The sequence below is a fragment of the Scyliorhinus torazame genome, chromosome 17, assembly GCF_047496885.1.
Source record: "Scyliorhinus torazame isolate Kashiwa2021f chromosome 17, sScyTor2.1, whole genome shotgun sequence".
Classification (NCBI taxonomy): domain Eukaryota; kingdom Metazoa; phylum Chordata; class Chondrichthyes; order Carcharhiniformes; family Scyliorhinidae; genus Scyliorhinus; species Scyliorhinus torazame.
Window position 1 is genome coordinate 136727737 of NC_092723.1, and position 24302 is coordinate 136752038.

General features: G+C 46.0%; 1 protein-coding gene across 2 annotated transcripts in view; it reads left to right on the plus strand.

The window, feature by feature from the left end:
- The window catches only part of LOC140394174 (protein kinase C beta type), a 531938-nt gene that overhangs the window by 431033 nt on the left and 76603 nt on the right, over positions 1 to 24302 (plus strand). For both annotated transcript variants that reach the window (XM_072481123.1, XM_072481121.1), the window contains exons 10-13: positions 2615 to 2788; positions 14259 to 14350; positions 17802 to 17864; positions 23336 to 23474. In XM_072481123.1, the coding sequence (XP_072337224.1) occupies positions 2615 to 2788; positions 14259 to 14350; positions 17802 to 17864; positions 23336 to 23474 (468 nt within the window). The remainder of the gene's footprint in view (positions 1 to 2614; positions 2789 to 14258; positions 14351 to 17801; positions 17865 to 23335; positions 23475 to 24302) is intronic.

Consider the following 24302-nt stretch of genomic DNA (forward strand, 5'->3'; position numbering starts at 1 on the left):
GATATTAATGTTTTATTCTGCATGTTCTAGTTATTTTGTGTTATTGTATTGGTTGATGTATTTGTGGTGTACTATTGCATTGTCCAGTAGCATAGTTGTTAAGTTCATGGACTAGTAATACAGAGGCTTGAGCTAATAATCCAGCGTTCACCAATGCAGCTGGGAAATTTTAAATTCCGTTAATTAAATAAATTTCAATCAAGCAGCTAATATCAGGAATGGTGACTTGGGTGGAATTTTCCAGTTCTGTTGTGGTGGGGGAGAGCGCCGCTCAAGAGTCCAGCGACTTTGTTGTGACCGGAAAATCCCACCACATGAAACTATTGGATTATTGTAGAAATCCACCTGCTTCTGAAATGCCGAGCAAACTATTCAGTAGTGTAGGGAATAGCAATAAATAGCCTTGCCAGTGGCATTCACATCCAATGAATGAATTAAAAGGAGCAGTGTTGTTGAAATACAGAATAAAGTTCCCTCTGCACTTTCCCACCAAACACTCCCAGGGCAGGTACAGCACAGGTTACACACAGCATAAAGCTCCCTCTGCACTTTCCCACCAAACACTCCCAGGGCAGGTACAGCACAGGTTGGACACAGACTAAAGCTCCCTCTGCACTGTCCCAAGAACAAACTTGTGGATTCACTGAAACTCATTGCAAATTACAATGCTATCCTCAACAGACATTCTTCCATTATCATAAAAGGTCTATGGTAACAGTAAATGGAAAAAAAACATATGATATGTGCAGGGGCAAGAGGGGCTATGTGTGTGGCAAATGGTCCAGATTCTGAGAATCAGCATTGATGATGTGCCATAAGACCATAAGACATAGGAGCAGAATTAAGCCACTCGGCCCATCGAGACTGCTCCACCATTCAATCATGGCTGATATTTTCTCATCCCCGTTTTCCAGCTTTCTCCCCATAACCCCTGATCCCCTTATTAATCAAGAACCTATCTATATCTGTCTTAAAGACACTCAACAAATTGGCCTCCACAGCCTTCTGTGGCAAAGAATTCCACAGATTCACCACCCTCTGGTTGAAGAAATTGCTCCCCATCTCTGTTTTAAAGGATTGTCCCTTTAGTCTGAGATGGTGTCCTCTGGTTCTAGTTTTTCCTACAAGTGGAAACATCCTCACCACGTCCACTCTATCCAGGCTTCGCAGTATCTTATAAGTTTCAATAAGATCCCCTCTCATCCTTCTAAACTCCAACGAGTACAGACCCAGAGTCCTCAAACATTCCTCATACGACAAGTTCTTCATTCCAGGGATCATTCTTGTGAACCTCCTCTGGGCCCTTTCCAAGGTCAGCACATCCTTCCTTAGATATGGGGCCCAAAACTGCTCACAATACTCTAAATGGGGTCTGATCCAGAGCCTTATGCAGCCTCAGAAGTACATCCCTGGTCTCGTATTCTAGTGTCATATGGTGAGGTTTTAATATTTTATTCTGTTATATTCTAGTCATTTTATTGTGGTATTAGTTGATGTGTTTGTGGTCCATTTTTGTATGTAGTTACATAATGTTACATTTTATTATGTCATGTCTTTTATTTTGTGCTGGCTTGATGCTCTATTGCATTTTATTTGTTGCTGTGTCACTGGTATTTTGTGTTGTTCAATGTCATGTTGCTGATATAATGCTATATTATGTTTTGTGGCAGTGTTATAGTATTGCAGTGTGATGTGTTGCTGGTAACAGAGCTGGAACACCAGTGTAAAGAAATGCATTTAGTGGGGACCATGTTCACAGATTCAGTACTGCTGGAAAAGTAGAAAGTTCAAAGATAAATGTGTTTCTGATGGCTAAGCAATCGAGGGGAATTTCATTACTGTAACCCCAATGGAAAATCTGGGGAAACTCCAAAGAATTGGTGTAAACAGTTCACAGCATTCCAGGGAAGAGTTTATAATTGCATTTTCCAAAAGCAGAAATCCAGCCAGCCTCTACATTTGAATCAGACTACCCTGCAAGCCCTCTGTGTTTATGTTGTATACTACTAATAATAATCTTTATTGTCACAAGTAGGCTTACATTAACACTGCAGTGAAGTTACTTCCGGCATCTGTTTTGGTATGCCACACGCTCCAATCTACCACACCCTTCTTACCAAGGTCAGACAATGTAGCTCACCTTAGTATTTCAAGGGTCAAAGGTGTGGCCTGGTGTAGCACAAAGCCACACAACACAGCAAGTCCCAGGTTTGATCTTTGGTTTGTGCTGCAATAGCCTCATTGAGAGATGGGGCAGCAGTGCAAATGTTACTGTTGATCTCTGTGCTCCTGTCTCGAAAAATGTGTCAGGATTCCTGCTTTATAATTTAGAAACCCACTCTGCCAAGTTTTGGATCTGTAAATGTTAAGTAAAGACAAATTCAAGCTCAGTTGTAATATCCTCCAATGCTGAAGACACCCAGTGCTTAGCTCCACAGTGAAGTATGGCCAGTAAGTACCAAGCAGTAAGCAGGTGTCCAGAATTCAGAGATAAGGTGAAGGGAGGGAGGAAATTGGCAACCGTGTTTAATTCATTCCCCAGCATAAGTAGTGTTCACCAGCAGTGTGCCAACATGGACTCAGGATGTTTGTATGTTCTCTCTGTGCCTCGCAGGTGATGCTGGCTGAAAGGAAAGGCACTGATGAGCTCTATGCTATCAAGATCCTGAAGAAGGATGTGGTGATCCAGGATGATGATGTGGAATGCACCATGGTGGAGAAGAGAGTTCTGGCTGCTCCTGGAAAGCCCCAGTTCCTGACTCAACTCCACTCCTGCTTCCAGACGATGGTAAGTCAGGGAGGCAGAAGGAAGCAATGTGCCCTTACTAGTTGCATTATTGCAAATAACAGTTTTGGGAGTGAACTGCATTGATTGGGTCCAATATGTTCTCTAAATTTTCTTTGTGCTGGCTGGTCTACAAAGTTCTTTCTCTACCTTTTTGTACACTGGAACTTTATATTTTAATGGTCATGACTGACTTTAGTCCGAAAATGTCTCCAGACAAACTGTCAAAATTTGTGAGTGCCTGTTTATTTCAAAGTGGGGTGTATTCCAGATTGCTGCACACCACACATGCACATCTTAGAGGCTACATTGCTTGGATTCACAACATTGTAGGGGAAATTTACAACCCACTCTCCGGACGCAGCCACACATCCTGGGGATGGGGCCAGTTAAGGCTGGGAAGATAGGAGTTGCTTCCTTTTGCCCCAACACAGACATGTCAAGATTCTTTGAGGGTTTCATGGAGCCTTTTGAACAAACTGCAAACAGGCATGGATACTTCACGCCCTTCAGAATTTGTACATGATGTTGACCTCAGTCCTGTCCTCTGCTCCATTCTGCATACACATCAGGGCTCAGGGTAGAGGTGATTGGCTGTTACCCTTCTATGTGGAAACATTGCTTTCAGACATACTGAGGGGCTAATTGAATGCATATAGCTAAAGAAGCAAATATTAAAAGTGTCTTGACTGTGGGGACCAAGTCATTTTCTCATATAATGAATTAACCATTGTATTCCAGTGTATTCAGAGCTGAGAATGTATTGTTCTCTGTCTAATCAACTAATCAATTTTAGCTAGGTCTCTGCCAAGCTATGAAACATAGCAAAATGTGAGGAAACACATCCAGTACTTTCCTAAGACTGCGCACGCAGAAGCTAAGCTAGTTTTGATAGGCACTAGTCAATCTTAAGTAATGTCCAATGTTTGATTAACAAATCATCCTCTGAGTAACAGACATTCATTTGAGCAAACCAGGAGGTCTCAACTGAAAATTAGAAGCCAATGAACATAAATGAGGGGTTAAACTAGAGATAGGAATGCCCTTAAAAATAGAACCTCGTGGCCGAGGTTCTTTGTTCCTGAATTCTTGAATCATCTATCTGTTTGTGCTTACAGTCATTTCTTTTGTGCTTTATGCTTTTTTCCATGTGCTTGACTTTTTTATTGCATTGTTTGATTTTTTTGTTGCGAGATTTTCTAATTTGGTTCTTATTCAATTGTATAGCAATGAATAATTAACAGTAAAGTCATATTTTTGACATCTCCCACCAACCACCAGACTACCGATTCTTATTAGAAGGTAACATAAGAGTCCCAACACATGCTATCTGTAGTCATCCAGGAGACATGAAGATAACATTTATTTTAACTTGTACAACACTAGTGTCCCAGCCAGGACTAACAGGAACTCCCAATCCGAGTCTGGGATGGTATTTAAAAGGCTTGCTAGCAAGACCCAGCCGGACGGGCCTCCACCCGTTACCATGGGATCTTGTACTCCACAAGCCCCACGGGGAGATCAGTAAGTGATCCTTCGTGGTCCTCATGAGGATTATCACACTATAATTCTCTCTCCTTTTAGTATTGTCTCCAGCACCCCACATTCCTTGTTTCTTTATTAATTTTAGCTCTGCCACTATTTCAGATGAGGGAGGCATTGTTAATTTTTGTTATTAATGATTTGCACACCACACCCTTACATCAAGCAAAATATCAACGTTAAAGGAGAAAGAAATTTGAGGTGGAATGTACTAGTATCATTAGTAGCTGGTGAATGCCTTACAAAAGTGTTCAATGTTTATGGGCAGCAGTCATTTTGAGATTAACTGTAGTGGTTCAAAGGGCGTGTGAGTCATCACATGACTCCTTAGAGCAGAGCGGGGTAGATAGGGCCCAGTAATGCACTTCTGAGAATGAGGGAACTGAACACTCGCTAAAAACCCACCCGACATAAAACAGATGCTGGTAAAATGCGAATTTGCATTCATTTCAGAGCTTCTGTTACGATCGCATCAGTGGCAGTGAGTCACATAATTGTTGTCATTAGTTATTGCTAACATTACACACACACGTACTTCATTAAATGGAAACACGACAACTCATTTACATCAGCGCTACCTCTAACCAGCACCAAATTAATCCGCTTAAATCAGCTGCAAAATGACCTTGAACAAATCCCATCTCTCCAGTGGCTGCAGTGTGGGTAATTAACCAATCCATCTTTCTTGATCCCTGACCTGTTGTGATGTGTTTCAATGAGCCTGTGTCTCATCAGAACAATACAGTGTATCCAGTGCTTCATTCAAAGATTTCAGCTGGTATAAAATTTACATTTCAAATTTGTCACAGATGATAGAATTTACAGTGCAGAAGGAGGCTATTCAGCACATCGAGTCTGAACATTGAGTCATGTGATCATTATGGAAACAATTTTATTCACAGTATGCACCTCATTGGTTTTTGTGTAATAAACTAAGACAATGTAGTACCTGATCATTGTGATCATTTTAACTACATAATGACAAAACATTTGAAGCTGAGGTGTACTTTGCTAGTGTTCTGTGTGTTTACGGGTAGGCTACCACAAGAACTCCTCGTTGAGTCTAGGAAAATCATCTAGTCCATTCTCCCCACTTCATACATCAGCATTAAGAATGCCAGGGTGACTATACTTGAGGTCTAGTTTGGTTAAACCTGTGCCTGGTTAAGTCAAACAGAACAGTAGTCCTGGGTTCATTGCCTGGCCAATGAGATGTTAACTGACCTAGGCCAGAGGAAATGCTACATTTACCCTCTCTGCTCCTGAGAGGTAATGAGAGGTTTCTCAGTCTGATGTTATTTAGGAAATAGTGTGCACTTTAGGTAAGAGCAGCTTTGGTCTCAACTGTTCCTCCCATGATTGAATTGCTCGCTGACGCTTACTAACTAGCTGTGCACATCAAAGAATTGCACCTCAGCAAGAGGGGGAGAGAAGAGGAGAAAACAGATTCCTAGAATAACTGAACATGAAGTATAAATTAAACATTTACTGGTAGTTGCAGATTGTAACTTGCAATCGTCCATAAGTGAAATTCATAACTTCCAGATGTGGAAATTATACTCGGAAAATGTTTTGCCTTCAAACTGCCTGTACTGCCTGTGACCATCAAACATGTGTGTTTATCTTTTAATTGTTAGTTTGTGAAAAGGATACAAAATTTGTCGAGGCCCAAGATCCAGGATTGCAGATGAAATTTAAACTATGCAGTACCAGGTTTCATCCACCAGGGCAAATTGTGAGTTATCTGTTGAGCTACCATGGGGACCTCTGGTGGTAGATATGCAGTACTACAGAATATTGAGAGGGCAGGACCTGGGGAGGTCTCAGCACTTGAACATTGTTTTAGAGCTGGAGATAAAGCATTTTTATTTTTACTTTGGACAAGAACATTATTTGTAACTTCACAAACTTGAAAGGAAAAAATCTACAAAGGGAAATAGCAAGACTAATTTGATGGCTCCACCCAAGACTGGCACGTGCACGATGGGCCAAATGGCCCCTTCTGTACTAGATAATTCTGTGATAAATGATCCTGCTTTTCTGGATCGCTTCATACCAAGAAATACAGTAAATGGTAGAACTCTTGCGAGTACTGACAGGCAGAGAGATCTGGGCTTGCATGTCACCGATCACTGAAAAGTGGCAACGCATGAGGATAAGGTGGTCAAGAAGGCATACGGCATGCTGGCCTTCATCGGTCGGGGCATTAAAATTGGCAAGTCATGTTGCAGATGTACAGGACCTTAGTAAGGCCTCATTTGAAATATTGTGTACAATTCTGGTCGCTATGCTACCAGAAAGACGTGGATGCTTTGGACAGAGTGTAGATGCGGTTTACTAGGATGTTGCCTGGTATGGAGGGCATTAGCGGTGAGGAGAGGTTAGATAAACTCTGTCTGTTCTGACTGGAACAACGGAGGTTGTGAGACGACATGATAGAAGTCTACAAGATTATGAGTGGCATAGACAGAGTGGATAGTTAGATGCTCTTTCCTCGGTAGGAGAGTCCAGTTCTAGGGGACGTAGGTTTAAAGCGTGGGGAAAAGTTTAGAGCAGATGTGCGAGGCAAGTATTTTACACAGAGGGTGGTAAATGTATGGAATGCGCTGCCTGGGGAGGTGGTGGGAGCAGGTACGATAGCAGCATTTAAGGGACATCGAGACAAATATATGAATAGGGTGGGAATGGAAGGATACGGACTCTGTAAGTGCAGACGGTTTTACTTCAGGCAGGTACCATGGTTGGCGCAGGCTTGGAGGGCCGATGGGCCTGTTCCTGTGCTGTATTCTTTGTTCTTTGTCCTCTTTCACTAGATTAGCCTGGCTTAGCAGAGAGGCCAGCTAGCCAGCGGCACAGTGGTTAGCACTGTTGCCTCACAGCTCCAGGATCCCGGTTCAATTCCGGCCTCAGGTGACTGTGTGGAGTTTGCACTTTTTCCCCGTGTCTGCGTGGGTTTCCTCCGGGTGCTCTGGTTTCCTCCCACAGTCCAAAGATGTGCAGGTTAGATGGACTGGCCATGTTAAATTGCCCCTTAGTGTCCAAATGTTAGGTGGGGTTACTGGGCTTAAGTAGGGTGTTCTTTCAAGGGCCAGTGTCGACTTGATGGACCGAATGGCCTCCTTCTGCACTGTAAATTCTATGATTTTAATGATCAGCCTCATTAGCATGCTGCTGGTGGATAGCATCTGCCTGGGTTTGAAGATCAAGTGACAGGGGGCAGCTATTAGGGCCAGGGGAATTGTCCCCAGCATTCTGGGGGTTTTGAGCAGAGAAGACCCAATGTGGGGCCAGCAGGTTTCAGTGAACGCCCTGACGTTGAAGAACTTAAAATTTGAGTCAGCTAGATAGGTGCAGCAAATCAATGGGTGAGTTCACCACTCCAATTTAACCGGCCCTTCATATCATGGTCTATTAAATGCAATTTTGCCTTATCTCGTTACGTTCTATTTGGTTTTCTGTTTCTCTTGCTATTTATCTGTCTCTCTCCTACCATCTCTTTCCCTTGATTCCTTTGCCTCTTTCATCCCTGCCTCTAGCTGTCTACCCACACTTTAACTGTTTTGTCTTCTCTTCATCTACCTCTAGTCACCTGTGTCCCCCCCCCCCCCCCCCCCCCCCCCATCGCATCCTCCATCTCTTTCTCTCCTCCCATGTCTCACTGTTTCTATTTCTCTATCTCTCACTCTCCCATGTCCCTTTCTTTTTCTATGATTTTTATTCCTGTACCACATTAAATGCTCGTGATTAAGTGCGATAAGAAATGTTCAAAGGAACTCCTTCAATTGTGAAAGTGTTTTCACCTTAGGATAACATCTAGAAACCAAAATAATATAACAGTCAGCATGGAGTTCAAAAGGGAAAGTCTTACTTGATCAACCCCCTGAATTCTTTGAAGAAGTAAGAGAGAAAGTAGACAAGAGTTATGTCCTGGATGTAATTTATCTAGATTTCCAAAAAGGCCTTTACCATATAAGAGAGCAATTAATAATATCACAGCTAATGAAATCAGGGGACAAGTAGCAGAATGGATAGCTGGAGTGTTGAGTGGCTATACAAAGTAACAGAAATAGAACACGGGCTCCACAAGGATCAGTGCTGGAGCTAACACTGTTTATGACTTATATTCATGACTTAGACTTTAGCAGTCTAAAACATAATTTCTAAGTTTGCAGGTGACCCCAAATTGGTGGCAGGTAGTCAATACTGAGGAGTTCTGCAACAAATTGCAAGATATCAATAAATGTGCAGGGCGGCATGGTAGCACAGTGGTTAGCACTGTTGCTTCACAGCCCCAGGGTCCCAGGTTCGATTCCCGGCTTGGGCCACGGACTGCGGGGTCTGCACGTTCTCCGGTTTCCTCCCACAAGTCCCGAAAGATGTGCTGTTAGGTAATTTGGATATTCTGAATTCTCCCTCAGTATACCCAAACAGGCGCTGGAATGTGGCAACTAGGGGCTTTTCACAGTAACTTCATTGCAGTGATAATGTAAGCCTACTTGTCACAATAAAGATTATTATTATAAAAGAATTGGCATTTTATTGGCAAATGAATGTCAACACAGATACGTGTGAGGTATTACATTTTGGGAAATAATGACAACTTGTTTTTATATAACATCTTTGCCATAATAAAATATCTTAATTGTCACCGAACCACAAGGTGACATTAGGATAGATGGTGAAAAGCTTGGTCAGACAGGTAGGCTTTTAAGGGACATCTTAAAGGAGGAAAGGGGAGGCAGAAAGGTTCAGGTTGGGAATTTCAAAGTTTAGGACCTCAGCAGCTGAAATTCTGGCTACCAATGCGGGAGCGATTGAAATCGGAAATGTTCAAGAATTAGGTGAGTGCAGATTGCTCAGAGGATTATAGGGCTGGAGGAGATGACTGAGATATGGAAGGATGAGACCACAGAGAGAATTGAAATTAAGAATGAGACTTTTAAAATTGAGGCATTACTTGACTGACAGTCCGTGTAGGTCATCAAGCACAGTGGTGATGGTTAAAAGGGTTTTGGTGTGAGTAAGGACATGGGCAGCAGAGTTTTGGATGACCTCAAGGTTACCAAGAGTAGAAAGTGGAAGGCTGCCCACCAGTGAACTGCAGTCAGGTATGGAGGGAAGATAAGTCGGGTATGGAGGGAAGATAAGTCAGGTATGGAGAGAAGATAGTCAGGTATGGAGGGAAGATAGTCAGGTATGGAGAGAAGATAGTCAGGTATGGAGGGAAGATAGTCAGGTATGGAGGGAAGATAGTCAGGTATGGAGGGAAGATAAGTCAGGTATGGAGAGAAGATAGTCAGGTATGGAGGGAAGATAAGTCAGGTATGGAGAGAAGATAGTCAGGTATGGAGGGAAGATAGTCAGGTATGGAGGGAAGATAAGTCCGGTATGGAGAGAAGATAGTCAGGTATGGAGGGAAGATAGTCAGGTATGGAGGGAAGATAGTCAGGTATGGAGGGAAGATAGTCAGGTATGGAGGGAAGATAAGTCAGGTATGGAGGGAAGATAAGTCAGGTATGGAGGGAAGATAGTCAGGTATGGAGGGAAGATAGTCAGGTATGGAGGGAAGATAGTCAGGTATGGAGGGAAGATAGTCAGGTATGGAGGGAAGATAGTCAGGTACAGAGGTAGTAAAGCCATGAATGAGAGTTTCATGAGAAAATGCACTAAAACAGGCAAATCAGTTGGTGAAAATAGGTGGTTTTCATGGTGTGGATATGTGATCAGAGATTCACATCAGGGTCAAATATGGCACATAGGTTGAAAAACAGTCTGGTTCAGCCTCCAGATGGAGTTCATGGCTAGTGAAAAGATTTTGAGCTGGGCTGAAGACTTTGGTCTTCCCAATATTCAATAGGAAAATATTTCTGCTCATCCAGTACTGTATGTCAACAAGCAGTCTAACAATTTAGCCATAGTGGAGGAGTTCAGACAGCTGGTCACACATGTGAAAGCTAATGTTTTTGGATGATGTTCCTAAGGAACAGCATGGAGATAGGAAATAGAGTGGGGTCAAGGATAGGTCCTCCGTAGGGGCACCAGACATAATGGAGAGGGAAAAGAAGCCATAGCCTGAGTTTGTATAGCTATATTAGATTAATAAGAATGGAACCAGGTGAGCACCATTCTACCCAACAGAAAAAGAAGAAAGGAGGATAGTGTAGTCAACCATGTCAATAGCTAAAAATATGTTGAGAAAGATGAGGTGGGACAGTTTACCTTGTCATAGTGACATAGAATGTTATTTACGGCTTGGATAATAGCAGTTTCAGTATTGTGACAGGGATAGAAACCTGATCAGAGGGATTGATATGTGAAATCCCTGGAAATTAGGGAGATATTTGGGGATCAGGAACACATTCAAGGACATTAGAGAAAATAGGGAGCTTGGAGATGGGGCAACAGTTTGTAAGGACGGTGAGGTCAAGGTTTGGATTTTTGAGGAGACATTTGAAGAAGAGGGACAGTGGCTGAAGGGAGTAAACCACAAAATATCAGCTACAAGGGAGACCAGCCAAGGAAGTTGGATAGCTAGCACCCGAGTGGGAATAGAATCGAGGGAGCAGGAGGTGGCTCTCATGGATTAGATGAGCTTGGAGAAGGCCTGAGAGGAGGATAGCGAGAAATCAGCGAAAGATACAAGTTCATGGTCAGGTCAGGGGTAGCTTTAGAGGAAGTTTAGCCTGGTAAACTTGTGGAAACGAGGGAAGCGATCAACAAACTAAGGAGGTCACATGTTAATTGGAAAATAATTACCTAAAGGGCTAGAAGACAAAAGGGATCTTGGAGTACAAATAAATAAATTACTCTTGGGAGTACCAACACAGTTTAATAAGACCAGTAAAAATAAAAGCAGATCAAGCACTTGTTTTATTTCCAGTAGGATAAAATGCACAGAATTTATGCTAAACTTGGATTGAATTTTGGTTAGACTGCACTGCATACATTGCTGGTCACTGCATTAGAACCAATGGAGACCAGGATGATAACCAGAACAGTGAGGTTATACTTATCAGGAAAGGATGAACATACGTGACTCAATATAGGGTGACTCAATTGAGGATCAATTCCTGCAGCACGGTGGCGCAGTGGTTAGCATTGCTGCCTCATGGCGCCGAGGTCCCAGGTTCAATCCCGGCTCTGGGTCACTGTCCATGTGGAGTTTGCACATTATCCCCGTGTTTGCGTGGGTTTCGCCCCCACAACCCAAAGATGTGCAGGGTAGGTGGATTGGTCACACTAAATTGCCCCTTAATTGGAAAAAATGAATTGGGAACTCTAAATTTATTTTTTTTAAATAGAGGATCAATTCATATTCTGAAAATGAGCCAGCATGCAGCCCACATTGATGTAATGAGGAAATAAGAATGTTACAAATGGATATAGATAGGTTAGGCGAGTGAGCCAACATGTGGCAGATGGAGTTTAACGTGGATAAGTGTGCGGTCATGCATTTTGGTCAAAAAAATGGAAAGACAACTTATTGTCTCTTTGGCCTGGTGGCCAGCTAGCACTTGAGCTTCACCAGCTGGCCCCTGCTGCTCCGGGGCAGGCTCCTGCCATACAGGTTCTTCCCTGGGCTCTCACCACCATGCATCCACGATGGCAGCAGTGACCAGGTAGGCAGCTAGTATAAAAGCAAATTACAGTGGATGCTAGCATCTGAAGTAACAACAGAAAATACTGGACAATCTCAGCAGGTCTGACAGCATCTGTGGAGAGAGGGGGAGCTAACATTTCAAGCGTGGATGATTCTTTTTCAAAGCTTTGAGGCTCCTGGGCGGGATTCTCCGACCCCCCGCCGGGTCGGAGAATCGCCGGGGGCAGGCGTGAATCCCGCCCCCGCCGGTTGCCGAATTCTCCGGCACCGGATATTCGGCGGGGGTGGGAATCGCGGCGCGCCGGTTGGCGAGGCCCCCCCCGGCGATTCTCCGGCCCGCGGTGGTCCGAAGTCCCGCTGCTGGAATGCCTGACCCGCCGGCGAGAATCAAACCACCTTTTGAACGGCGGGACAAGGCGGCGCGGGCGGGCTCCGGGGTCCTGGGGGGAGGCGCGGGCGATCTGGCCCCGGGGGATGCCCCCATGGTGGCCTGGCCCGCGATCAGGGCCCACCGATCCGCGGGCGGGCCTGTGCCGTGGGGGCACTCTTTTCCTTCCGCCTTCGCCATGGTCTCCACTATGGCGGAGGCGGAAGAGACCCCCTTCACTGCGCATGCGCGGGGATGCCGTGAGCGGCCACTGACGCTCCCGCGCATGCGCCGCCCGGCAAAGTCATTTCCGCGCCAGCTGGCGGGGCACCAAAGGACTTTCCCGCCAGCTGGCGGGGCGGAACTCAGTCCGGCGCTGGTCTAGCCCCTCAAGGTGAGGGATCGGCCCCTCAAGATGCGGAGAATTCCGCACCTTTGGGGCGGCGCGATGCCGGACTGATTCACGCCGTTTTTGGCGCCGGTCGGCGAACATCGCGCCGATTGCGGAGAATCCCATCCCCTGTCCTGTTTCTCCCAGTGGGGTCTACTGTGGGTCTCCTCACTGGGTGAGCCTTGAGCTGTCCTGTCAGATAGTGGCAACTGGTTGTATGGTGGAAACGTTCATAGTGCAGGCATACGGCTCTAAGCTTAAGATACTGGTGTGCAGGCAGGCAGGTCCTACAGATTGGGGTGAGCGAGGGCGTGTGTGTTTGCTGGGATCTTAGCTGCAGTGTGATGTGGAGCCTGGGTTCTACACATAGGTTGTGACAGAGAGCTGGCCATGTTTCCTGGCTGGGGCGGGCTGGATGGGATCAGGGGCGTAGTGGCTTGCTCATCGCTCATGATACTCAGGAGTGGAAGAGTTGATAGTGTCACTGCTGAGGCTTTGGCTCTGAAAGGGGCGATGTGCTTGGGAGGGTTCCAGTGGCACCGATGCATGTGTCCTTTGTTTAGGGTAAGCTCTTTGAATGTCTTGCTCCCCCTGCAGTCGGGCTGCGCTTCTAAGAAGTGTACGGAAGAGTGTCAACACCCTGCCCATCCCCCTAACCCCATCTAACATGTGGACACTAAAGGGCAATTTAGCATGACCAATCCACCTAACCTGCACATCTTTGGACTGTGGGAGGAAACCGGAGCACCCGGAGGAAACCCAAGCAGACACTGGGAGAATATGTAAACTCCATACGGACAGTCACCCAAGGCTGGAATTGAACCTGGATCCCTGCAGCTGTGAGGCAGCAGTGCTAACCATTATACCACTGTGCCACCCCATGTTCAAACTGAAGATGGAAATTGGGCAATGAATGCTGAAGGTGCCATAGGGTGATATTCAGTGGAAGCAATGGCATCTCACCTGCTGGCTGGAGCATCAGTGAGAGCTCCATGTCCCCTCTTTTTGGAAAGATTTGCCAAATTAAGTACCACTGAATAGTGGCAGGCAGGCCTTTCCCTAGGATCAAGGACCCCAGGGACAGAAATTTCACCTGACAAGAGCTGCCGTGCAAACCGAGGCTGGCAGCTTTATTTTAATTTTTAAAATAAATTTAGAGTACCCAATTATTTTTTTTCCAATTAAGGGGCAATTTAGCGTGGCCAATCCACCTATCCTGCACATCTTTGGGTTGTGGGGGTGAAACCCACGCAGACACTGGGAGAATGTGCAAACTCCACACGGACAGTGGCCCAGGGCCGGGATCCACGTAATGGGTATTAATTGGCAATGGGTTGGGAAGAGCATCCACAGACCTTCCTCACCACGGCCTCAAACGGGCTGGAGACACGAGGGCAGTAGAGTCTCCACCCTCTTGCCTGATTAAGTGGCCACAGCCACCAAACACACCACATGGTAGAGCATTAAATTCTGCCCATAGTGTATTACGTTGTAAAGCCATGTATGAATTCATGATCAGCTTGCCTTCTGTATAAACAATTAATTTGTCACTGTCTCTTTATTCCTCTATCAGGAGCGTTTGTACTTTGTAATGGAATATGTTAATGGAGGTGATCTCATGTATCAGATCCAGCAGGTTGGCAGATTCAAGGAGCCCCATGCGGTGTAAGTATCTGCCTCAGTGCAGAATACCCCTTTGCTTTTCATTTCCGAATGGATAGCCCAGAATTTGTCTAGTTTCATCCATCAGTCTCCTAAGGCAAAGTCACAGCCATGATTCAGTGGTAATACTCATGCTTCTAAGTGAGAAGCTTGTAAAATAAAGAAACTTGAGCACATAATCCCGCCTGACACCTTGTGTAGCCAGGGCAGTACTAAAAGAGGCACCATGTTTTGGATGGGCTGTTGAACTCTGGCCATGTCTGCCTTCTTCGGCAGACATTAGAGATCCCAAGACACTATTCAAAGAGAGGGGAGTTATCCTGGCAAAGATTTATCCCTCAACCTGAGTCACTTATGATCTGGTCATTATCACAATGCTATTTGTGCGACCTGACTATTCGTAAAATGCCTGCTGTGTTTCCAATGTTGCAGCAGTGATTACACCAAAAAGCACTTCATTGGCTGTAAAACCCTGTGAGGCATACAGGTTGTAAACTGTTATAGAAATGAAGTCTCTGTCTGTGTGGAATGTGCTGTACAAAAGCAATCTAATCTTTATTGCAATGTAGCTACAGACTTGCAGCACAATGCGAGTCAGTTGCTATTCTATATGTTGTTGTTCACATGGGTTGTGTCTTGTTCCCAGTCCTTAATTTTTTACTCCTCTCCAGTGCTTGGTTCCCTCTCCTGTCTGCCAATCTTCTGCTCCCACTTGCCATCCTTGCCCTAGCAATCCACGGGCCTGGATTGATAATCCAAAGTTTGCGCGTTCAAATTCCATCATGACAGTATGAGAAGAAAGAAAAAGACTTGCATTTTTATAGTGCCTTTCTCAACCTCAGGATATCCCAAAGCATTTTTAACAGCCAATTAAATATTTTGTGTGTAGCCACTGTTGTAATTTAGGGGAGTATAGCAGCCAAACTGTGCACCGCAGGATCTCACATCCAGCAATGAGGTAATGATCAGATCATTTATTTTTAGTGACATTAGTTGAGAAATAAATACTGGCCAGGATCCAGGGAGACGTTCCTTGCTCTTCTTCAAAATAGTCCAGCTGAAAAAAGCAGACACGGCTTCGGTTTAATGTCCTGTTTGAATCCCAGCACCTCCTCCAGGACAGTATTGCCTCAGCATTGCACACAAGTGTCAGTTGTGATTTTGTACTGAAGTCTCTAGAGTGATACTTAAACCCATTCTGACTTTTAGACGAGATATATACCCACTGACCCACACCAAATTGAATTTAAATTCAATTTTATAAAGACTGGCATCAGTAAAAGTGACCCATACAGATTGTTGTATAAACTAAGCTACTCACTAACGTCTTTTCGGGAAGGAAATCTGTCGTTCTCCCCTACCGAGCTGCCCTGTCTAGCCTATATATGATACCAGTCCCATAGTATTGTCGTTCTTAATCACTGTCTGAAATGGCCTGGCAAAATAATGTGATATCTTCAGGCAATTAGAGATAGGCAATAAACGGCATCCTTTCCAGCAATGCCCACATCATGGAATTATAATTCTTCAATGTTAGAGCTCGTTTAAAGCTAATCTATGGCTTTCCCGTGGCTACAGTTGACTGAGAGTGCCTAACCGCGGAATAGCTACCTCGTGGCTTCCCAAAATATGGGCCCTGGTCCCTGAATGTGGTCTTTAGATGAGATTTTCGGGTCACTGGGGAGATGGAGGGGGAGAGTGAAGGGGGGGTGGGGATCGGGGAGCGTGAAGGTGGGGACGGAGATGGGAGGGGCGTGAAGGTGGGGCCGGAGATGGGAGGAGCGTGAAGGTGGAGGGGTGAGCATAAAGGTGAGGGGGGGAGCGTGACGGTGGAGGGGAGAACGTAAAGGTGAGGGGGAGCGTAAAGGTGATGGGGGGAGCGTGAAGGTGGGGGGGAGCGTGCACGTGGGGGGAGATGGGGGAACGTGAAGGTGGCGGGGGTGTTGGGAGGGGCGTGAAGGTGGGGACGGAGATGGGAGGAGCGTGAAGGTGGAGGGGTGAGGATAAAGGTGAGGGAGGGAGCGTGAAGGTGGAGGGGTGAGCGTAAAGGTGAGGGGAGAGTGTAAAGGTGAGGGGGAGCGTAAAGGTGATGGGGGGAGCGTGAAGGTGGGGGGGAGCGTGCACGTAGGGGGGAGATGGGGGAACGTGAAGGTGGTGGGGGAGCGTGAAGGTGGATGGGAGAGATGGAGGAGCGTGAAGGTGGGGGGGGGGGTGATGGTGAAGGTGGATGGGGGAGATGGGGGAGCGTGAAGGTGGAGAGAGATGGGGGGTGGTGGGAGGAAGATGGGGGAGCGTGAAGGGAGATGGGGGAGTGTGAAGGTGGGGGGGGTGATGGTGAAGGTGGATGGGGAGATGGGTGAGCGTGAAGGTGGAGAGAGATGGGGGGTGAAGGTGGGAGGAAGATGGGGGGAGCGTGAAGGGAGATGGGGGAGTGTGAAGGTGGGGGGGGGTGGGAGATGGGGAGAGCGTGAAGGTGTGGGGGGGGTGGGGAGGCGTGACGGTAGGGGAGATGGGAGGAGGTGATGGTGGGGGGGAGCATGAAAGTGGAGGGGCTGATGGGGGAAGTGTGACAGTGGATGGGGAGATGGGGGGAATATAAAGATGGATGGGGGAGATGGGGGGAGCGTGGTGGGGAGATGGGGGAGCGTGAAGGTGGATGGGGAGATGGGGGAGCATGAAGGTGGATGGGGAGATGGGGAGCGTGGTGGGGAGATGAGGGAGCGTGAAGGTGGATGGGGAGGCGTGGTGGGGAGATGGGGAGCGTGAAGGTGGATGGAGGAGATGGGGGAGCGTGGTGGGGAGATGGGGAGCGTGTAGGTGGATGGAGGAGATGGGGGAGCGTGAAGGTGGATGGGAGATGGGGGAGCGTGAAGGTGGATGGGGAGTGTGTAGGTGGATGGGGAGATGGGGAGCATGAAGGTGAATGGAGGAGATGTGGGCAGCGTGAAGGTGGATGGGCGAGATGGGGGAGCGTGGTGGGGAGATTGGGGAGCGTAAAGGTGGATGGGTAGATGGGGGGAGCGTGAAGGTGGATGGTCGAGATGGGGGAGTGTGGTGGGGAGATGGGGGAGCGTGAAGGTGGATGGCAGAGATGGGGGAGCGTGGTGGGGAGATTGGGGAGCGTAAAGGTGGATGGGGAGATGGGGGGAGCGTGAAGGTGGATGGTCGAGATGGGGGAGTGTGGTGGGAGATGGGGGAGCGTGAAGGTGGATGGCAGAGATGGGGGGGAGCGTGAAGGTGGATGGGGGAGATGGGGGAGCGTGAAGGTGGATGGCCGAGATGGGGGGGGGGGCGTGAAGGTGGATGGGGGAGATGGGGGGAGCGTGAAGATGGACAGCTGAGATGGGCGGAGCATGCAAAGTCTTAGGTGTTAAAATGATGTCACATCGGGAAAAGGTTTGGGAAAAACTGGTCTACTTTGCAATATTCCTTACACTTGTCTCTCAATTTTTAGATTCTATGCAGCTGAGATTGCTGTTGGTCTATTTTTTCTCCACAGTCACGGAATCGTTTATAGGTGAGTGTGATAGCAGCTTATTCCAATGGAACATATGACAAATCATTGCTGACTAAGCAGCTAATCAATAGTTAACTGAAAAAAATGTGCAAGTCTTCACTAATGATGGTCTATTCATCTAATAATCCCAAGGGTCGGGGCTACGTTTATGATCATAGAATTTACAATGTAGAAGGAGGCTATTTGGCCCATCGAGTCTACACCGGCCCTTAAAGAGCACCCTACTTAAGTTCCCACCTCCACCCTATGCCCGTAACCCAGTAACCCCACCTAACCTTTGGACTCTTAAGGGGCAATTTAGCGTGGCCAATTCACCTAACCTGCACATCTTTGGACTGTGGAATGAAACCGGAGCACCGGTGGAAACCCACGCAAACACAGGGAGAAAGTGCAAACTCTACACAGACAGTCACACGAGGCCTGAATTGAACCCGGTCCCTGGAGCTGTGAGGCAGCAATGCTAACTACTGTGCCACCGTGATATTGGAGACGAGCAGGTGTGCATGACTGTGAATCTTGATGGCATTTAATATTCACATAGTCCAGATGGATGAAGCAGATAGCTCCTCCCAATCCCCCGCCCCCACATGTTGGGACTCTTTAGAAAATACTTATTTGTGTCTCACCTGCTTAGATTCTCCAGGAAGCCTCACCAAAAGCTGATGAATGCAATGTATCACTGATGTGTGCAACTGCCTTCACTAGTAACATCATACTGTGGTTGAGAGGGGTCTGGATCACACTGACTCAACTTTCACATCAAGCTGGCAGCACATCTTTTGACTTCTCTTTATAAATCTGGACCAGCTGTCAAACCGATCTTTATCTGCATTTCAGACTTCAGCTGACTAGAGCGGAGTTCACCTTGTACAAGAGCTCGGTATCTTGTGATATAAATCAGGGTCAGTATGCTCCCTGGGACTAATTATGATCTCCCAAAATGGCATTGTTGTTGGAGCCTTTACCATTTTCGCTGGCGAGGTACTCCGCAAGCCCAGTAGTGGTCTTGGCCCGAAGGGTGTGGGGGCAAAGAAGACAGCATCTGGGGCTGGATGGTGCCTCGGTGTGGGAACTGATCTGTAATAACCATGAGTTTGCACCGGCGGGGCTGGATGAGTGGTTTGGGGGTGGCGGCAGGCAGGGATTGAGCGCTTTGCAGGGCTGCAGGATCTGAAGGAAGTGTATGAATTGCCCAAGGGGAATGGCTTTAGGTACCTGCAGGTTCTGGACTTTGTATGGAGAGGGCTGCCATCCTTTTCTGGGCTGCTGCTCCTGGGGTTGCAGGACAAGGTGCTGTCGAAGGACGAAATAGGGGAGGAAAAGGTGTTGGATGTTTATAAGGAGTTGATGGAGTGGGAGGGAATCCTGGTGGGGGATACTAAACGTAAATGAAAGGAGCTGCGAGGGGAGGTAGGGGCCAAGACATGGGTGGAGGCCTTGTGGAGGGTAAACGCATCCTTGTCATGTGCGAGGTTAAGCCTCATCCAGTTTAACGTAGTACACAGGGCTCATATGGCGGTGGCGAGGATGAGTAGGTTCTTTGCGGCAGTAGAGGATAGGTGTGGGTGGTGCACGGGGGGGCCGCGCATCACATCCACATGTTCTGGGTGTGTCCGAGACTGAGGGGGTTCTGGCAGGGATTCCCAGATGTGATGTCCGAGGTGCTGGGTCCAGAGGTGGCGATATTTGGGATGTCGAAGGACCCGGGAGTCCAGGGGATGAGAGGCGCCGATATTTTGGCCTTTGTCTCCATGACAGCCCAGAGACGAATTTTGCACGGGTGACAGGACTCGGTGCCGCCGAAAGCGAGAGTGTGGGTGAGCGACCTGGCAAAATTTCTGAGGCTGGAGGAGGTCAAGTTCGCTGTGAAGAGGTCGGCAGAGAAATTCACTCAGAGGTGGAAGCCGTTTATTAATTTCTTTGAGGAGGTTTCAGGGGTCAGCAAGGGGGGGGGGGGTTGGTTTGGGGGAGGTAATGGGGTTAAAACGGGGAAGGTGGGATATGAGGTGGGGTTGGCGTCAAGGGAGCAGGTGGGGTGTGGTTTTTTTTTTACTGAATTGTTTTCTTCTGGTTCCTGTATATGAAAATGCCTTGAATAAAAATATTTTTTTTTAAAAAGAGAGAAACTAAAAACCATCATGGTCAAAGTGACCATCACTCCATTCACCATAGAAAAGTTACAATTCAGAAGGAGACCATTCGGCCCATCTTGTCCATGCCAGCCCAGGGACACCCAGGTGCCCTTTCTAATCTCATCTTCCTGCACCGGTCCATAACCCTGTAGCTTACAGCACTTAAGGTGCAGATCCAGATGCTTTTTTAAAGGATTTAGGGTCTCTGCCTCCACTGCCAACCCAGGCAGTGAATTCCAGACTCTCATTACCCTCTGCATAAAAACATTCTTCCTCATGTCCCCTCTAACCCCTTCTGCCACTTATCTTGAATCTATGCCCCCAGTTGTAGAATTCGCCACCAAGGAAAACAATTTTATCCTGTCCACTCTATCTCTTCCCTTCATAATTTTGTTCACCCCTCAGCCGCCTATGTTCCAAGGAAAATAACCTTAACCTTTCCAATCTCTCCTCGTAGCTACATTTTTCTCGCCTTAGCAACATTCTTGTAAACTTCCTCTGCACTCTCACCAGAGCAATTACAACCTTCCTTTAATGTGGTGACCAGAATTGCACATAATACTCTAGTTGTGGCATCACCAGCGTTTTATACAATTCTAACATTATGTCCTTACTTTTATGTTCTATACCTCTGCCAATGAAGGAGAGAATTCCATACGCTTTCTTTACAACTTTGTCTACTTGAACTGCTGCCTTGAGGGACCTGTGCACTTGTACGCCAAGATCTCTCACTTCATCTACCCCACTTAGTTTATTGTGTATTCCCTATAACGGTTTGACCTCCCTAAATGCGTGACCTCACATTTCTGTGTGTTAATTTCCACCTGTCACTTTATCGTCCACTGCACCAACCTGTCTATATCATTTTGGAGATTATAGCTATCCTCTACATTGTCCACCACTCGTCTACAAATTTCCCAATTGTGCCCCCCACTTCACGTCCAAATATAGAACAACAAACAGTAAGGGTCCTAACACCAAGCCCTGTGGAACACCACTTGAAACAACTTTCCATTTGCAAGGGCAGGCATCGACCATTACCTTTTGTTTTCTGTTACTAAGCCAACTTTTTATCCAGTTTGCCACATTGCCCTGTATCCGGTGGGCTTTTACGTTTTTGACCAATCTGCCATGTGGACTTTGTCAAACGCCTTGCTAAAATCCATGCACACAACATCCACTGCACTTCCTTTATCAACCCTTCTTGTCACTTCCTCGGAGAATTCAGTCAAATTTGTGAGGCAAGACTTTTGTTAAGCAAATCCATGCTGACTATCCCTGATTAGTCCATTCCTTTCAAAGTGACAGTTAATCCTCTCTCTCAGGATTGATTCTTGTAATTTGCCCACCACCGACATAAGACTAACTGGCCTATAATTGTTTGTAATTTCCTTCGATCCCTTTTTAAACAATGGAACCACATTTGCATTTCACCAGTCCTCCAGTACCTCCCCTGTATCCAGTGAGGATTGGAAAATCGTCCTCAAAGCATCTGCAAACTCCTCCCTGACCTCCTCCAGTAGCCTTACAAACAATCCATCTAGCCTTGGCGACTTATCAACTTTCAAAGGATTCCAACCCTTCGAGTAATTCCTCTCTCTTTATGATTATCCCATCCAATATGTCACTTCCTCCTGTACTACTATATCGGCATCATCCATTTCCTTTGTAAACATGGCATCAAAATATTCATTTAAAACCTTTCCAACAGCCTCTGCATCTACACACAAATTCACTTCTTCATCTCTGATAGGTCCCACTTTTTCCTTAGCTAACCTTTCACCATTGGTAAAACATCTTTGGGTTTTCTTTAACTTTACTTGTGAATCTTTTTTCATGCCCTCTCTTTGATTTCCTTATTTTCTTTTTGACTTCGTCCCTGCACTTCCTATACTCATCTAAGCTATCTGCAGTACTTAGTTCTTTACGCCTATTGTATGCTTTCTTTTTCTGTTGATCTTCCCCTGTAGTTCTCTAGAAAACCAGGGAGGTCTAGATTTAGCAGTACCAGTCTTATCTTTGGAGGGGAGATGTCTACTTTGTACATTTAGGATCAGGTTTTTTAGTGGTTCCCACTGATTTATCCTCCTTCAGTGTTGGCCAGTTCACCTCAGTCAAGGCCCTTCTCATTTCTGAAAACATTGCCTTCCCCAGTTAAAAGTTTTTAATCCTGCTTTATCTGTGTCCTTTTCCATGGTAACACTGAATCTAACTGAATTGCAATCACTATCCCCGATATGGTCGGCAACTGTCACTTCGCCCACTTGCCCTTCTTCTTTCCCCAAGACTAGGTCAGGAATTCCATGTCCTCTCATTGGGTTTGTCACGAATAGGTTGAAAACATTTTCCTGGGCACACTGCATGAATTTTTCTCCCTCATTTCTCCTGGTATTGTTTGAATCCCAGTTGATATTGGAATAGTTAAAGTCTCTTACTGTTGTTGCCCTCTTGTTCTTACAGGCAGAAATTTGCCAACATATTTCATCTTCTATCTCCCTTTCACTATTTGGGGATCTATAGTATGTGCCCAGTCGTGTGACTGTCTCTGTTTTATTTCTAAGCTCAACCCATGAAGCCTTGTTTGTGGAGCAGTTTAGTATATTATCCTTCTCATAACTGGAATTGATCATTTAACCATTAGTGCTACTCCTCCCTTTTTTATCTCCCATTCCATCGCATCTGAAGATTATATAACCAGGGATATTGAGCTGCCAATTTTGCCCCTCCTTTAGCCAGGCTTCCTTCCTGTAGCATAGACAATCCCACAGCCCCTTCCAGAGAAGCCATAGTTTTAGTTTATGCGCGACAAATTCTTCTCTGCAATCTACCACAAGAGGTCCATCTGTAGAGGGAGATGGTCTTAACAGCAGCTTCTCTCTCCATTCCAACCCGCTGTCTTTGAGACCTCTATCTCCATCAAAGCAGACTAAGTTGCCAGTTTCCAGGTATTTCTGCCCCTTTAATTTCCAGGACGCTTCATGTGATGGCGCCCCACAGTATCACCAGGAAAAGAAGAGTCATATTGGACTCAAAACATTAACTCTACTTCTCTCTCCACATGTTGCGCAACATGCTGAGTATTTCCAACATTTTCTGTTTTTAATACAGTATCGCCAGATCTTTGTTACTGGGCAACGGCAGGCTCCATCTCAGCAATGGGGATTCTGTCGGCAGCCCATCAGGTATCTACGAAGAACCTCAACCAAGGCAGCAGGTCTCCGAGTTCTGGCACGGTCAGAAGGGAAGGTGCATGCTCTATGTGTCCTCTCTGTACAAGTAACGTAAGCATATGTTTACAGATGACTATCTGCACTTTAACTGCTGTTACTTTCCTAACAGAGACCTAAAGTTGGATAATGTGATGCTGGATTCAGAAGGACATATAAAAATAGCTGACTTTGGTATGTGCAAGGAGAACATGTGGGATGCGGTAACAACCAAAACCTTCTGTGGTACACCTGACTACATCGCACCTGAGGTATGGATTAACTTAATATTTACTTTTCCATTGGCGTCACACTAACTTTGAACAAGTACTGACTCCTGCATGTGAGCAATACGAAGAATATGAGCATTATTAGAAGGCTTACTTAGGAACAGGAATAGGCCATTCAATTCCTTGAGCCTGTTCTGCTATTCGATTAGATCATGATTGATCTGTATCTAAATTCCTTTAACCCACTTTAGCTCCATATTCCTGAATACCCTTACCCAACAAGAAAAATTATCAATCCTAATTATGAAATTTATCGATTGATTCGATTCTGCAGCTTTTGAAAAAGACAATTTTGACTTCCATTACCCTTTGTATAAAAATGTCTGCTGACTTTTATTCCTTCGGCATTACAATGGAAATGGGACAATCAATATTGAGCAGTCTTTCTCCTTAGACATGCACAACTTCTGCTCTCTGAAAGAGTGATTGCAGATCTTTATTACTCCCTCCCTTGGATGTGGCTGGGGAACCAATATTGTATAGACTGGTTGTCATGGTTGAGATCTCGCTGATTATGCCAGTATCTGTGCATTCAACCAAACACTAGAGTGTGAGGTGTTAACCAGGAAGAGGATCAGATGGGGTATGTTTATCCTGTGGACAAGTGCAATATCTAGGATAAGGAGCTCGTCACTCTCAAGATCCAAGTTGCAGCTGAACTATCAGTGCCCAGTTTCTGGGTGTGTGTGTTTTGTTTTACCATTGATCTGACTGAATGAGTTTTGATACTTATTTCAAGGTCTTATTTCAGACTTTGTTCCAGTAGTGTTCAGAAGAGATGCAGCGATTGGATATTTTTATGCTTGGAAT